The sequence below is a fragment of the Panthera uncia genome, chromosome A2 (assembly GCF_023721935.1).
Source record: "Panthera uncia isolate 11264 chromosome A2, Puncia_PCG_1.0, whole genome shotgun sequence".
NCBI classification, from domain to species: domain Eukaryota; kingdom Metazoa; phylum Chordata; class Mammalia; order Carnivora; family Felidae; genus Panthera; species Panthera uncia.
In genome coordinates, this window is record NC_064816.1 from 59,626,296 (window position 1) to 59,642,718 (window position 16,423).

At 56.0% G+C, this 16,423-nt stretch overlaps 1 protein-coding gene across 9 annotated transcripts in view; it reads right to left on the reverse strand.

Annotated features, from left to right (window-relative positions):
• Positions 1 to 4,300: 4,300 nt before the first annotated feature.
• TNS3 (tensin 3) overlaps positions 4,301 to 16,423 on the reverse strand; it is a 221,141-nt gene continuing 209,018 nt past the window's right edge. For all 9 annotated transcript variants that reach the window (XM_049641213.1, XM_049641211.1, XM_049641210.1 and 6 more), the window contains 4 exons: positions 9,709 to 9,877; positions 8,139 to 8,207; positions 8,010 to 8,036; positions 4,301 to 6,556 (listed from right to left, as the gene is read on the reverse strand). In XM_049641213.1, the coding sequence (XP_049497170.1) occupies positions 6,412 to 6,556; positions 8,010 to 8,036; positions 8,139 to 8,207; positions 9,709 to 9,877 (410 nt within the window). In that variant the 3' untranslated portion in view covers positions 4,301 to 6,411. The remainder of the gene's footprint in view (positions 6,557 to 8,009; positions 8,037 to 8,138; positions 8,208 to 9,708; positions 9,878 to 16,423) is intronic.

Below are 16,423 nucleotides of genomic sequence, written 5' to 3' on the forward strand. Positions count from 1 at the left end.
CTGGCCACCAGGGGGCAATGCCGCCCGCCATGCGCTCAGCAGCACCGCCCCCCCCCCGCTCAAGCCCCGGGGGGGGCTTGAGCGCAAATCCCGAGCATCTTCCGGTCCAAATGCAGGGCAAAGCGCAGCAGGAAGAGCCAGTTCACGGGAATCGCTCACTGGGGGAGAGGGTGCAGGGACGGACGGGCCTCTCAGGAAGGACACAGGCTCTGGCCGCCCAGCTGGGGCACCGAGAGAAAGACACTAAACCAAACAAAAGGGCGACCACAAACTGCCGATTCTTTTTTTTTCCAGGCCTGTGTCCCGATCAAACTACTGACCCTTTCTGCCGCCGATCGTCATTGTCTGTAAATGGGCGAGGGCCACCTGCAGCTGTGTGTGTCCAAGCAGGAGGGTCACCTCGCTCGTCCCCACGCTACCACGGGAACGACAGGGGCAAGGGGACAGCTCCCAGGGCCGCCCACTGGGGCTGTCTGCAGGCAGTGCGACAGATGGTCACCCGGGCCATCTGTGTGGGGCCCTGTCCCCCCACTACAGCGTGCCTCAAGTGGGGACTGCCTGGACTCTGCAGCCCAGGAAGGGTGGACCCATAAACCAGCAGGTGCTGGCACTGTGCTTGGTAAACAGTAGGCACTCAACCAATGTCTGTTTTCTTGTCCCAATTACACCTGCTGTCCCGCCAGAATCCGGGTGACTGTACACAGTCTGCGGAACCATGAGCTCTCCCCGACAGGATGCATGCCCTTCCCTGGATCCACCCTCCGCTTGTGGGTCAGATTACGGGCTGTCTTGGCCAACATCGGCAGTTGCTTCAAAAAGTGTCTTTTGTTGCTGGTGTCGGGCCCACGTTTGTCCATTCGATCCTGTTGGCTGCTCGTGTTGCCTGGGGTCCTGCGTCCTTTGCGGAGCTCCCCCCTTTGCCGAGAAGGGGGCGTTGAGCCCCCAGCCACAAGTGTGGGTTTGCCTCTCCTTCCGGCTCCACCAGCCTTGGCTTCCGTCGCCGAGGCTCTGTCTGGTGGGTGGGCGTCGAGGGTCGTCGTGTCTTCCCCGGGGACTGAGCTTCCACGGCTGTATGACGGGCCTCCTTGCGCCTTGCTGTGTCCTGTGCCCTGAAGTACGTGTCGTCAGACACTGGTATAGGGCCTTGGCGTTTTAAAATTAACGTTGGCAAGATAGTCTCAAATCCTAATTTCAACCCGCTGTCACTGAATCCGAAGCGTAAACAGTGTGCAGTTGGGTCGTGTTTCGGTTCTCCTGTGCCAAGCTCTGTCCCTTGGTCGGTGTGCTTAGTTCAAGCGTTTTTATTTATTTATTTATGTACATTTATTTATTTTTGAGAGACAGAGGGAGAGCACAAGTGGGGGAGGGGCAGAGAGAGAGAGAGAGAGAGGGGGATTAAAGCCCAAGCAGGCTCCGTGCTGTCAGTGTAGAGCCCAACACGGGGCTCGATCCCACGAACCGTGACATCATGACCAGTTCAGGGACTGTAGAATTCATAGCAGACAGTTGCACGGATTTTTTTTGCTGTTGTTTGTCTAGTTTGGGGCTCACTCAGCTTCTTGAATCTACAGGCCGGGTCTTTGTGGATTTGGGGTCTTTGGTGGCTGCCTCAACTATTCCGTAGCCCCTCCTCTCCTCTCCCCTCCTGGGACTCAAGGACACCGCGGTTGTGTCTTGCGTGACTGTCCCCGTCGGGTCCTGAAGGTGGCCCACATCTTGTGGCAGGCTCTCTCGCTCGGTCCCAGAAGGCAGGGCCCCTCTCCTGTCCACTCCCTCCATGACCCCGTTCCAGCGAGTTTTGTACCTTTCCGTTCTGTAAGGAAACTTCTGTCTGCTTCGTTTCCATCGCCTGTTTCTTTGCTGTGCTTTTCTGTCTTCACTTGCGTGAGGACAGCTTGCATGTGCCAGCTGAAGCCTCGTCAGCTGCTTTGTCCTCAGCCGGGAATTCTGACCTCGGATTCATCCGGATGTTGGGGGCAGAGGACTGTCTTTTCTCCTGTCATGAGTTTCCTGGTTCCCGGTACATGGGTCATTTTGGGGTGGTTTTCTACCGTCGCCAGGATGCTTGGGCTCTTACGTTAGGAGACTCTGGCTCCTACTAACCTCTGATCGGTCAGCAGGCAGTGGCCCGGTGTACGTGTGGCCCCAGGTCCTGGCCCGCGGCAGGCTGTGCCCACACGAATGGCTAGATCATCACTGTGTTGCCGCAGCATTTTGGTCTGTGTGGTTTCCCTGGTGCTGAAGCTCCCATGGTCCCTGCGGCTGCTGCTGGCGGCACAGGTGTCTCAGTGGTAGAGACAGTGGAGCCGTGGCTCAGGGAGACTTCCATGGCTGAGCCTTTCTGTGGACCCCATGACAGCGGGAGACAGTGTGTTCCCCGGGAGGGGCACAGCCTCCTCCTGGTGGCCCCACCACCACCCTGATGTCTCAGATCCATGGGGACAGAGAGGCCTCAGGCCAGGTCACCTGTCGTGGCATCGGGCACCTTCCCACAGGCAAAGGGCTTTGGGGTCCGATACCCCCCACTGCTGTCCTGGCCCAGGCACTGCAGACCGTGATTCCTCAGGGACACTAAGGCCATTTCTTCTTGGATCCTTTTCTTGTTACCAGCCCAACAGCCTTGCACCCAAACGTGTCTGGATACAGCCAGTCCTGCGTCATGCAATGTCCCTCCCCAGCATGTGCCCACGGCCCCAAGTCCGCCTGGAAACTCCAACTTTGCGTCTGCTGTGTGAAATGTGACCTCTGAGGCCCTGAGGAAGCTCATCTCACGCTCTTGGTGACCACACATACCTCTATCAGAAACAAGAACCATGAGGGAGGATGGGACAGGAAGTCCCCCATGGGCAGGACAAGGGGCCATCTCCCAGAGATCCAGGGGTCTCCCAGTGGGCAGGACCTGGGCGCCCATCTTCAAGAGATCCAGGTTTCTGAGGGGGCAGGACCCCGATGCCCCCATCTTCAATAGACCCAGGGTCCCCCATGGGCGGGACCCAGACGCCCATCTCCAACAGATCCAGGGTCCTGTGGGGGTGGGACCCAGACGCCCATCACAGTACCTCCATCAGCAGTAGTCCCTGGGTGACGAACACAGAGTTAATCTGCACGGCAGACTCCAGGCCGGGCAGTGCCTGGTGGTGGCTGGTCTCTGGAATCCTCTGGCAGACTCCAGGCCACCGTGACAAACCCAAACTGTGTTCCCAGAAACCCACCCTGCTGGGCCCTGCCCACCTTGACTCCTTGCTGTAACACTCGTGGTCAAGGGTCCAGCCCCTGCCCCCCAAACCTCTTGTTGGACACGACTCTCCCTTACGCTCCTGGCTGGGACTGAGCAGTTGTGTTTACGTGAATGGTCGCAGCCCTTGGCTTTATGATGACAGTGACCTCATCTGTGCCCGAGGCCTGCAGTGGGAAAGGCAGGCAGTGTGTGGTGCGGCCCAGTGACCATCCCCCTACCAGGGCCTGGGCAACAGTTCTGGGATTTAGGGACGCAGAGAGTGAGGGGGCACGGGTCCTGTGTCCCCATCAGTTACATGGGGAGGGACGTCAACCAGGGAAGGTGGCCCAGACCCAAGACGGCAAAAAGCCAGCATAATGGGCCCCCACCTGGCAGTGGGGGAAGACCGAGGAGGGTGGTTCCGGGCACGACCAGCATCTGTTATTGAAGCAACAGGTGAACCCACCAGACTTCAGGTTCAGGCCTCAACTCTGTAGACGCGGGAAGAGTCCCCTCGGGGGCTGAACATCAAAACGGATCAGTATCTATGAGCAGCACCACACGTTATGATTCAGTTCTTAGTATCTTCGAATGTAGGTTTTCGAAGGTCTCTGGGCAGAAATCTTGAAATGCATTCCTAAAGGCAAAACATGTTAATTTATCATGGAATCCAAGGACCCACAAAAAAGTCAGCTTCAAACTCCCGATTCAACACATGCAGACACACATGTGCACACGCCCACGCACACACAGACAGATGCGCACACGCACACTTTCATCCACCGCAAGAAATGCCTGCCTCCCCGAGGCTTTGCCACGTTTATAATTTTATTATACTCTGAATAGAGATGATATTTGAGAAGCAGAGAAAATGACTATACAAAGGTTTATAGAACATTCATTTACATACTGGATATATTCTTTACAATGTAAGAAAAGTAAAAATACCCACTAATAAGTAAGGCAGATAAGGAGACGTGAGGTCTAGGACGCCAGGGATACACGTGGAGACCCTTAAATTCGGTTTGACTTAATGTGGTTATAGGTTAGCACTGGAGGAATACAGCATACGTTAACAAGCAGGTTAATAGGACCCTGGCTATGACACTGTGGGGGGCAGGCCTCGTGACCTCCCCAGGACAGGACCCCTGTGCCTGCTGGCGCCCGGAGGCCAGGTGTCAGGGACAGTGTCTTCCGCGGAGTGACCCCTGGCCTGCGTGGGGGGCGGGACAGGGCTCCCCGCGGTCTGAGCCCCCAGTCTGTGGATTCGTCTTGTTCTGTGAAACGGGTGTGTAACAGGGAGAAATCTGTCATACCAGCTCGCCAGAACCCGCGGAACTGGCTTCCCTTGGCTCTGGAGAGGGAGCGAACTTCCTGATGCCCTGACCCCTGCGAGAAGCCGCAGCTGGCCAGTCAGTTCAAAAAGCAAGCGGGTGTGGCTTCTGGAATGCTCCGGACAGGGACTGCACGGGAGGCCCCGATGCCTCGGTCATCCGATGGCCTGTGCTCCCGAATCCCATACCCACCCCTGCTCGGATTTCTAAACGAGCCCTCTCTTCCTTCATCGGAAGGACCCGGGACCCAGGCTGCCGTCTCTGGGTCAAACTGGGTAGAAGCCATCTCAGGCTCAGGTCCCTTTGGCCGAATTTCTGCCACGAAGGGAAAGCTGCGATGCCAGTGGCTTCTGCCAAGGACTGGGCCACCAACGCTTCCGGGAGACACCCACAGAGTCTCTAATGGCCACCCCTACACCTGTCGGCGGAGAAGGTCTGCGAAGACCAAGGCAAACATTTGGCACAGAAATGAGGCACTTGTGATCGGTGCAGCTACTGGACCAGCCGGGGACCGTGTCCGCCTTCTTAGCGCCCACAGGGACTCGCACACTCGGGATGTGTGTGGGTGGCCCCACGTCGGTCTCTGACCCGCTTAAAGCAGAGACCTCACGAGACACACTCCCACCCCCTCCTGTGTGGCTGTCGGCGACTCTGGGAGGCCCGAGAGCTGGTCTGGACTTTGCAGAGCCGGGCAGGGCGGGCAGCTCCCGGGGCTGAGAGGCGCCTTACACTGAAGACCAGGCCTTCCTTCCAGCTCCCGCTCCGGGGGACGCGGAGGGCCCTCGGCACGAATGGCACAGCTGGCTTGGTCTCCAAGGTGGTGCAGAGCAACGGCCCTCAGCTCAAGAACAGCCTGGAAGGTCTGAGCCTCGTGCTGTTCCTCCAGTCTCTCCGCTCAGGACGCTAGAAACACAGGATCCCACAGGGGCCGCAGAGGCGGGACGAGTGGCCGGCAGCTCACAGAGGGGCGAGTCTAAACCCAAATGTGACCCACCCTCCGGAACCTTCCTCCCCAGAAGGGACGTCACCCGCAGCCCGGAAATGCAACGTCGACCATCAGGCTGCAGGTGGTCGAGGCTGTCGGGGCTGCGGCCCCCGATCACCTGTGCACCCACACGGGCTCGGCCCCGCGGCCCGCAGCGATGGGACCCGTCCCGTCCAGCAACAGGAAAGTGTCATCATAAATAATTTGGCATAAGCAGAATATAAATTACATGAAATGGCATTTCACGTCCCTCTTCTTTCTCCTCTCGCGGTCAGTGTGCCGCTCAGACGCGGCATGTGAGCAGGAGGCTGGGGCCACCACCGCCCGCCAGGCCGAGGCTCTCTGACGTCATCGGGTGACCTCCCCGTCCTCACAGCCATCGCACTGTCCCCTCCCCAGAGTTCCGGAAGGGCCTGACCTGCACGAGCCTTCGTCAGACGTGCAAACCCTTCTCGGTTAGCCAGCGTCTCTGTCGTGGAGGAGAGAGGTCTCCTCCCGGGGGCACGGGATGGACCAGGGCCCTCCGCACCGGCAATGGCCCCGCTGCTCTCGCAGGGCCACTACCAAAGGGCCGGGCGCCCTCCTTCCCACAGACGCCGGCGTGCAAGGAACACGTTTCCTTACACGGCCCCTTCCAACGCGGTGGAGCCCAGGTGGGCGTTGCAGGTGCCCAGCTGCCTCCACCCGGGAAGCACCTGGCAGCAGGAATGTGTGGGAAGCAGTCTTCCAGGGGAGGCAGGAGAGGGCGGGCTGTGTCCTCAGATCTATAAAGCCGGAGAGGGATCCCCTTCCCCTCCTGGGGCTGCAGCGTCAGGCTCACCAGCCGCTACCCGGCAGACGCCCGGGCCCCCCTCCTGTCTCTGGCGGGAAGGGGCTCAGATCTTCTTAGGGGAGCCGATCATGACCTTTGACACAAAGTTGACGATGGCGCTGGCGGGCTGCTCCGGGTCATGCTCCGCAAATAAGTGGCACACGTTGTCTGTGGCGCTGCCCTGCTTCCGGGCCACAAAACCGAAAACTCTGCAAAAGGAAAGCCGAAGTCAGACTGCCAGCGTCCGTCTGCTTCCTCCCACACTGCAGCCACCGCAACCTGCCACTCATGCTGCCCCCTAGCCTGACACCTGCCCACACCTGCCCGACTACCTGTCCGTACCTGTCTGACACCTGTCCACACCTGCCCGACAACCTGTCCACACCTGCCCAAGAACCTGTCCATACCTGCCTGACACCTGCCCACACCTGCCCGACTACCTGCCCACACCTGCCTGACACCTGTCCACACCTGCCCGACAACCTGCCCACACCTGTCTGATATCTGTCTATACCTGTCCAACACCCATCCACACCTGCCCACCTCGCAGGTCAAGCAGGTGTGTGGCTGGCCACTGCCCTGGTCCTGCAGACTCTGGACAGGATGGGCTCCTGGGCCCCCGCCCAACGTGTGGACTGGGGTGTGTCCCAAGGGGGGGCTGGGGTCCTCGGGTACGGGGGCAAGCGGCTTGCTCTCTCCTCGATCAGGTTACGTGGGGGCACAGACCTCATGGGGCACCGGGGCGGTGAGGGGAGCGCTCACACCTCCAGGGGTCAGAGCTCCCCTCTCCAGCCCCCTACACCCCAGTCAAGACAACACGCTACCAAGGAGACTTCTTAGAAGCACAGCACATCTAATTATTTTTCTTAGAAGAATGGAACTGTTGTTCTCTGGACAGGCTTCCGTGAGCCCTCAGCTTCCCATAGTGACTTCCATTGTCTGGTTCCCTGGCAAAGCCCCTTCTCCATCTTCGAAAAATGAAGGATTTTCTGTTCCTGTTTAGCGGTTTCCAAGCGGGCTCGGCTCAAGTAACCCTGATGGCGTCGCACATTCCACGCAGGCACGAGTGCCGTCAGCCCCACGTGCCAGAGCGGGGCAGCCCAGGCCCCACCTGGGGTCTCCGTGTGCTTTATCAGACCCCGAGACAAACATCACTGCGAGATGGGGACGCCAGAGCCAGACCCCTGTGATGTGACATTCCAGGCAATCAAATTTAGGTTACACCAAGGAAGCTGGCCTGGAGAGTGCACACAGCTCCGGAAAGTTCTGGGAGCGCCGTGCGGTTTCAGCCCACCATCTGCGTCTGGGAAACACTGACCACCGTGTGGTTCATGCTCACACACGGGCAGTCCTTCCTTCCACCCTGACCTTGACGTGCCCACCGCGCACACCACTCTGAGCAGCCAAAAAGCCATGCAATCTGGTCCTCGCTACCTGACCACACGTACAGGTCGAATGGAAGTGCTGTGCCTGCAGAGAAGAGCCCGCAGAAACGCAGACCCTGGGCAGGCCCTTCCCACGGAAAGGGATACTTTCAGTTTTGTTTACGGCACAACCCAAACCCGCTGGCGAGATTCAGTCATTTCCTGACGGAAACCCCATTTGCAAACCTGTAAGAGAATGTACTTTGGAGAAAGAAGGTGCGGCATCCCAGGACCTTACCTCGAGCAGGGGCCGTCTGTGATCCACCTTGCAGATTAAAAGAGGAGGAAGAGTTACGTTAGTCTTTTTATTAACTTAACGGGCAAAGGATGCTTAACGCATCGCTTCATACACACAGGGATTTCTTACTTCCTGTCCTGTGGATCCAGCGCGCAGAAAATCACACTGCTCACGGGGTAGTGCCTCCGGAAGAAGAGCCTGTGGGGACAGGGCGGAGGGGGACAGGGTCCCACCACCGGGTATCAGGGCAACGGTGATGCGTGGGGCAGCCCCCCCCCAAAGGCGGTTTTATTACTGGTCAAAGAGCCCTGTGTACCACCATCAGGGGTGGACAGAGCGGGTGTGGGGGGAGCTGGTGCTCGGCAAGAGGGAAGCTCTCAGCAGGGCAACCCTGTGCAAGTGCCAGCCGCGTGGAGGTCGGGACCGAGCCCGGGAGCGGGAGCCCTGGCACCCCGAGAGAGGGGCCAGTGAGCCTGGCCTTCCTGTTCTCAGCCCGCGAACCACCCACCATCGCCAGCCGTATTTCCTCACTGGGGACAGGGCGTCGTCAAGGACGGGAGCCCAACTCAGCTATGAGGATGCACCTGATGGCGCCAGGGGGAACTGTCACACTGGCTGCAGGGCGGGTGCCGAGGACGGGTTGGGCTGCACCGGGGAGGGTGGGTGCCAGGGGACCCATCCTGTGCCCCATGAAGCTCCTGCCGTTCTTCTGCTCTTACTGTTGAGGACCCGGCTCTCTTGCTAACCATACCAGTCTGTTTCCGTAACAGGTAAACGGGAAGTGCATCTGAAATGCCTTTGATCCTGAGGTCAAAGGCTCCGCGGGGGCGGGGGAGGACCAGGCACTGTCTGTGCACCTGACTCCTCCAGCTGGGCTCTACACTGTTCCCGCCGGAACTCCTACTGCGTAGAAACCACTTGGTGACAGCTCTGATGAAGGCCACCGAGATACTGTCTATCACCCAGATAATCAGACACCGTCTAGACACGTTAAGGTCATCACCTGTTATATAACGTCTGGATTATGATGAACGATTATTACTAGCACGTGTTACTCTTACCCGGAACTAATCATTATTAGGTTACAATCATCTGGATGCTGAAATAGTATCTAGCAAGGTCACCTGAGCTCCGTGTCACCTGAGACGGGACGACCACCCATCACATGTACGGACACTGAGCAGACCGGGGGGCTCTACCATGGTCCCCGGGTGTTTTTACAGAATCAACTTAGAAGATTTTTGTGTTTAAACATTACACAGGCAGGGCGCCTGGGTGGCTCAGTTGGTTAAGCATCTGACTCTTGATTTCAGCTCAGGTCATGATCTCACGGTTCGTGGGTTCAAACCCCACATCCAGCTCTGTGCTGACAGTGTGGAGCCCGCTTGGGATTCTCTCTCTCTCTGTCTGCCCCTCCCCTACTCGCTTGCGCGGTCTCCCTCTCAAATAAACTTAAAAAAATTTTTTTTTAACTAAATAAAAATTATACACACGTGTGTGATACTCAAAGGTCCAAATCTCTCTCTCTTCTGACAATTTTACCACATCCTAAGAAGAAAACCTTTGGGCTGAATATCAGGGGGTTGCGCATGGCTCCTGGGAGGTGCGAAAGGACAGGGGAGTGCGGGTGATGGACGTGTCCCCAGGGGCCGCGCAGGCTGGTGGGGGGTCTGGCCCCGGGGGTGCCCTGGGGACTTACTTCCTCTGGTTGTCGGTCAGGGTGATGCCCTGGGCGGACACCTTGAAGTGCACGACGGTGCACAAGGGAGGCGGCTCCTGGACCAGCGTGAGGCTCAGGGCCTTCTGGACGGCCTGGTGGCCGGTGAGGGACTCCGTCTCCACCGAGTTCAGGTACCAGACGTTGCAGGCTGCGAGACGCAACGGGGAGACGCTGTGTTAGTGTGACCCCTGCCAGGTGCCCCGGCACAGAGCCCTTGGCCCCCGATCCCGAAGGCGTGGGGAGCGAGGGACCGGGGACACACCTGTCCTGAGGCCCCAACCCGGGAATCTCCTGGCGTCCCTGGTGGGGCTGGGGCCCCCTCCCCAGCCTTAGTGTGGGCGTGAGTCCACAGATAAGCAAATGTGCCAGAGGGAGGCATTTGTGTGATCCGCGTGGGCCAGGCCGGTCAGCCTGTCCTGCCTGTGCCATGTGCTGCCACGGGCCGGGGGCTTCTCTGCAGCAGCTTCTCTCAGGGGAAGCAAACTGCTGAGTGCAAGTGGGGCTTAGTAAACAGCCTGATGGCGCTGAGCCCGGATCCCTGCAGCTCATGCAGAAGCGGACGTCGGGCTTTGGGGGTGCGTGGGAGGTCTGCGTCACTCTGCCTGCCACCTGCTCCCTGCAGGAGCCACGGCCTTGCCTGGCCGACCACCACCACCGTGTCCCCCGGAGCACAGCTGCCCACGCCCCCGCCGGCCGGACGCCAGGGTCCGTGTGAGTGCCCACAGCCGGCGAGCTGCTAGCCATCCGCTGCTTCCAGGCAAATGCTGCGAGCCACAGCTAATTCACAGCTAACTTTTAAAGTTTGGGAAGCTCTGGGCCTCGAAGCCTCAGTGCCTCGGTGAGACCTGGGTTTGTGCCAACAAGTTCACGTGCCCTCGATCCTGGGGTGCCAGGCGCTACAAGCCTGCTGGCCAGGCTCTTTACCGACGTAGCAGGGAAAAGCCACCCGAATCCGATTGTCGGAGTCTCTGGAACAGGCCCAACTGGAAAGGCCAAGAATGAAGGAAGCAGGTTCCAGAAAACCTCCCAGGCGGCGTCTTCTGCTGGAGCGTCCCCCACAAGGAGCCTCCGACAGGCTCAGCGGGGAGTTTCCCCCGAGACACTAACTTTTCTCTGCAAAGTTCCCCGAAGCATCCGCTCACTCCCACCCTCGCCAAGGGAAGCTGGAGACTTCACCCCTGTCGTGGCCAGACGCGCCCTGTGCCATCAGCATCGTTCAGAGAGAAGTTTCCACCCGGAACACCAGTGTTTCCATTTCCCTGAGCTCCGCTGATGTTGCTCAGTCCTGAGGACACTCAGTGCGTGTCTAGTCGCGACAGACGCTTCACAGACACCATCTCACCCAGTCTGCACCCTGTCCCGGGTGGAGGGGCATATGAGTGAGGACACTGCGGCCTGGAGGTGCCGGGAAGGTTCCAGAAACCTCAAAGCCCCTGGGTGTCCAAGCCCCCGTGCCACCCAAGCTGCATGCTGGCCGCTGCAGCGCCTACCGAGAACCTACTGGGTACCAGGCAGGTTCCCTGAGAAATGTCGGCCAACGTTCTGGAGGGTGAGCTGTGGACTTTACCGTGTGCGACTGTCCCCGGCCACAGATATGCCTGCAGACGACGCCCCGTGCTCGTCCCGACCACAGACTCCTCTTTAGACGCCCGCACCTGCACCTGCACGTTCCCACCAGGAGGGGGTGATCAGGGGCAGGCGGAAACGGGAGATGCACCTCGTTGCTCCCTGCTGGCGGCCACCGTCTCCACCATGCCCAGGGGACCTGCAGCTACCATCTGACCTTGAGAGCTTTACAGGTGCCATCTTGGGGCAGAGTGTGGGTCAACACAAAGTCCTCACAACTGCAGCCGCCCAGCGCTCGGCCCCTGCCACGCTCTGACCAGATGGACTTTTACGAAACGCGGGCGTGAACCAGGACTGCGCTGGCGGACGATAACCGGGCAGCATTTATCAGGAGGCTCGGAGAACAGGGCTGCACTCGCTGACCCAGAGGTCCCGCCTCTGAGAAGGCTTAGAAAGGAGGGCGACCAACCCGACCTTCTCACAACCAATGTGACAGGGGAGCGTGGGGGCCGCGGCTGAGGCTGCGCTGTGGTTCGCAGGGAAGCCAGAAAGGGAGGAATTCTCGGCAAAAGGAGAAGACGTTTTTTTTTCCTCCTTGTGTTGTATCGAGACGAGAAGACGGATGCGAGCGGAGCCCTGGCGCGTAGCCACCTCCTGAGTTAGGTGCTCGAACCCTCGTGCCTCACGCCCTCGGCTCGCGCAGTGATAGTACACCAGCTCTTTCTGGAAGCCGCACACACGGTAGAGGTTAATGGGGAAAGCGGACTAGAAACCACATCCGTGCTACGGTCAGGCGTATAAAATAACACGCATGAGTGTGAGAGCGGGAGCTGGATGGGTGCCTGGAAAATTTACCATACTGTGACTTTCGGGGGGTGGACATTCTGCCTTTGATTTCATTCCTGTCACTGTGATGCGGTTCCAAAAAAAAAGAAAAAAGAAAATTCTGATCTAACTACAGTGAAATCCCACACAGCTGGCATGGCCTGGCTTTGAGCCACAACAGGCTGCCACCAATCTCACCCCCGCTCCCTTTTGGCACCACAAATGGCCTTTTGATGAGGAGTCGGGGTTTGGGGAATCTGAGTCCCGAGGGCAGAGCCACGTGGTCCTTCCTCAAAGCAGAAAAGGGAGGCTGCCCCTCCCGGGGACTGCTCTGCTGAGCCCGAGGGTCCCGGAGCCCCTGCCTTCCAGGAGACCAGGGGGTTTGTCCTGGGGGGACCCTGTCCCCGACCAGTGCTCCAAGTGGGGGCGACCATGTGCAGTGGGACCACACCCATCAGACCCCTAGGGATCAAAGCCTCAGGGACACACGGGTTCACCCAGCCCGTTTCTGGGAATGTGGGTCCTAAGACAGCGATGCAAGATTCAGAAAAACAGACGTGATGCAGACAGCGCTGCCTGTACTGAGCAGCCAGAGAGAAGTCAAGCAAAGAAACAGCCAGACGAGCGACCGTGAGGAGCCGAACCACGAGATGGACCATTTCGCAGCCACTAAAAACAAGACCCACATCGTGTGCAAAAAACGGCGACCTTCTTACGTGACGTGAAGAAAGGAAAAACATCCAGGGCATGTGGGAAACTCACTTCCTCTCTCTCCAGTGTCTTCCCTTCCTTTAACTTACAGATCAGACTTCTTTTACAAAGAAAAGAAATGTCGTGACATGGCTAGTTTAAGAACACAACCTGACGTTTCTGGGAAACGTGCCAAAGGCCTGGTAACGCCTTCTCTGGATGGAACACGCAGCCGCTGCTTTCCCAGCACCAGGGAAGAGTGAGGCCCAAACCCCAACAGTCACCGAGGCCAGAACAACCCACAGGGCCTGGGCCCAAAGGAGGAGAAGACGTGTGCGTCCTTGCTGGAGCCGCCCACTCCTGCTAACACTCCCTAGTGCGGCTTCCTCAGCTTGACGGGGAGGAGACTTGGAAAATTCGGGGAATTCGAGAACCGCTGCCAGTTCTGAAGGTGGATTAGGACACACGCAAAATTTAAGAAAAATCAGGGGCGCCCGGGGGGTCAGTCAATTAAGAGTCCGACTTCGGCTCAGGTCATGATCTCAACGATTCGTGAGTTCGAGCCCTGCCTCAGGCTCTGTGCCGACAGCTTGGAGCCTGGGGCCTGTTTCAGATTCTGTGTCTCCCTCTCTCTCTGCCCCTACCCTACTTGCTCTCCCTACTCTCAAAAATAAAATAAACATTTAAAAAACAAAATTTAAGAAAAAACACTAAATCCATTTCCTTGAAGTGATCGCCAGTGGGACAGTCTGACCACCTTCTGGCCACAGTCGTCCCACACTGTGGGGCCTTGGGGAGCTCCTTGCTGGCTCTGTCCTTGCTCTGGCCACGGATCTGTGTCCTGATGCCACTCCCAGCCTTGTCGCCCAGGAAGTGAGCTGAGTGGAAATTTAACCACCTCCATGTGTCTTAGAAACGTGAGATTTTAAAAGGACATTGTGTAAACGCTCAGCTCAGATGCTCACAGAAGACTCCAGGGTCCTGCCTCAAGTCCTGGGAACTGCCACCCTTCACAAAGGCAAACCAGTGATAACTGCCGCATGTTACTGAACGAGATTATAAAGTGAACCTAAAAATGATACCCTGCAATAGAAGAAAAGGCTTTTGTTTTCTAAATATACATACATATATATATATGTGTATATATATATACACACATACATATATATGTATATATATACATATATGTGTATGTGTGTATATATATATGTGTGTGTATGTATATATACATATATACATACACACATATATATATATTTATTTTGAGAGAGAAAGACAGTGCGAGGGAGATGGGCAGAGAGAGAAGGAGAGAAGAGAATCCCGAGCAGGGCTCAAACTCGTGAAGTGGTGAGATCGTGACCTGAGCCCAAACCAAGAGTCAAGAGGCTCAACCGACAGAGCCACGCAGGTGTCCCGAACAAAAAGCTTTAACATCTAAAAATAAGGGCGATTATGGTTCCCAATTACGAGTAACTAATTCATTGATCCATTTATTAATTGCACATTTGTTGTGAAAATGTTTGATAACCATGATGCTTAAGGAGAAACTTGCCAGGCAGCTTGCCGGGAGATGATATTTTAAAGCCAAGTGCACAGTCCAGAGGCGTGCGGGCTGGGGTGTAAACCTGAGCTGAGCACAAGTGGAGATGTCACAGCAGGGGAGAAAGGCCATTTCTCCCAGGCCAGGAAGAGCATTTTTCCATGAAAGCACAGTGGCAGGCAAACAACAACCTTGTGGGTGACCACATTATAGTTCCCAAGGCAGTTTTCAATGTCAGATTCACTTGGTCTCTGCAGCCATGCTGTGGCAAGAGATCATTATCATTATACTAAGATCTGTGTGGCTGAGTGCATCGCCGGAGGTCAAAACCCTGAGTGGCAGAGCCCGGACTTGAACCCAGGACTCACACAGCCACATTCCACATTTTTGGGGTTTCATGTTCTAACGTACTCGCTGTTTGGGGCAAACTCTGTCACCTTTGTTCTGGCCACACAAAACTTACCCCTCAAGGATAAGTCTGAAAAGAGTTCAACACAAAATCATTCGTTGTGAAACCAGAGAGATGAACTTTAGCTGAGCAAGAGGCAGAGAGACAGGGAGTTATCGCACAGAAGAACAATGCACGTTGCACAGAGGAAGAAAATAGCTGTATGTTTCACTGGCCTCCATCACAGAGCCACAGTTGTAAGCTATTCTACAGATAAGAGGTGCAGAAAGGAGGTATTTCGAGCCCAGGCCTCCACCAGACTCCGAAATTCCCTCCCCAACATTTCTGAAAGCAAACGCCCACCATGTATGAAAGGCCTCCTGTGGGGAACTGGGTTCCCTCACAGCTGCAGACCTGCAGGAGTCCTGTGGCCTCAGCCTTGTCCACACTGGGGCCACTAGGGCTGCATCTAATGCTGCAACAGTGACCAGGGCGACAGAGCGTGGCAGGAAACAAGATTACTATACAAGTCAATCCCTTACCATCCACCAGCAGAGGACAATCACAATTTGGAACTAAAAGAACAAAACAATTTAGGTTAGCAGCTCCAAAAGCAGAATACCTAGGTATAAATCCAATAAAATTATATACAAGATCTATTTATGAGAAAAACTACAAAACTTTGAAAAAATAAACAATAACTGAATAAATGGAGAGATTCCACTTTATAAATAGGAGGGCTCAATTTTGTCAAGATGTCAGTTCTTCCTAACTTGATCTCTAGATTCAATACAATTCCAATAAAGATCCCAGCAAGTTATTTTGTGGATATTGACAAACCAGTTCTGGAGTTTCTATGGAAGCAAAACACCAAGAAGAGCCAAAATAAGATCAAAGGAGAAACACCGAGTTGGAAGACTGACAGTACCTGACTTCAAGATCTGTTAGAAAGCTGGAAGTCAAGGCTGTATCACTGGTAAAAGAACAGACAGAGAGATCAATGGAACACAACAGACAGCAGAGAAATAGGCCCCCAACAATACAGTCAACTGATCTTTGACAAAAGAGCAAAGACAACGCCATGGAGCAAAGATGGTCTCTTCAACAGACAGTGCGGGAAGGATGTCCACGTGCAAAACAGGGACTCTAGACAGAGACACCGCCCCCCAACACTCAGAGTGGACCACAGACCCAAATGTAACATGTAAAACTAGAACTCTTCTGGAAGATCCCACAGTAGAAAATCAGGATCATCTTGGGTTTGGTGATAATTTTTTTAGATACAGCACAAAAGGCACAACCCATGAAATAAAGAAATGGTGAACTGGATTTCGTTAAAATTAAAAACTTCTGCTCTGCAAGAGACAGCATCAAGAGAATGAGAAGGTGAGCCACAGATGGGAGAAAATATTTGCAAAAGACATGTCCGATAAAGGACTGATCTCCAAAATATACAAAGAACTCTTACCGGTCAACAATAAGAAAACAACCAACCCAGGGTGCCTGGGTGGCTCAGTCGGTTAAGCATATGACTTCGACTCAGGTCATGGATCTCCTGGTACGTGGGTTTGAGCCCCACGTTGGGCTCTGTACTGACGGTTCAGAGCCTGGAGCTGCTTCGGATTCTGTATCTCCCTCTCTCTCTCTGTCTCTCCCCCGATCGTGCTCTGTATTCTCTCTCTCTC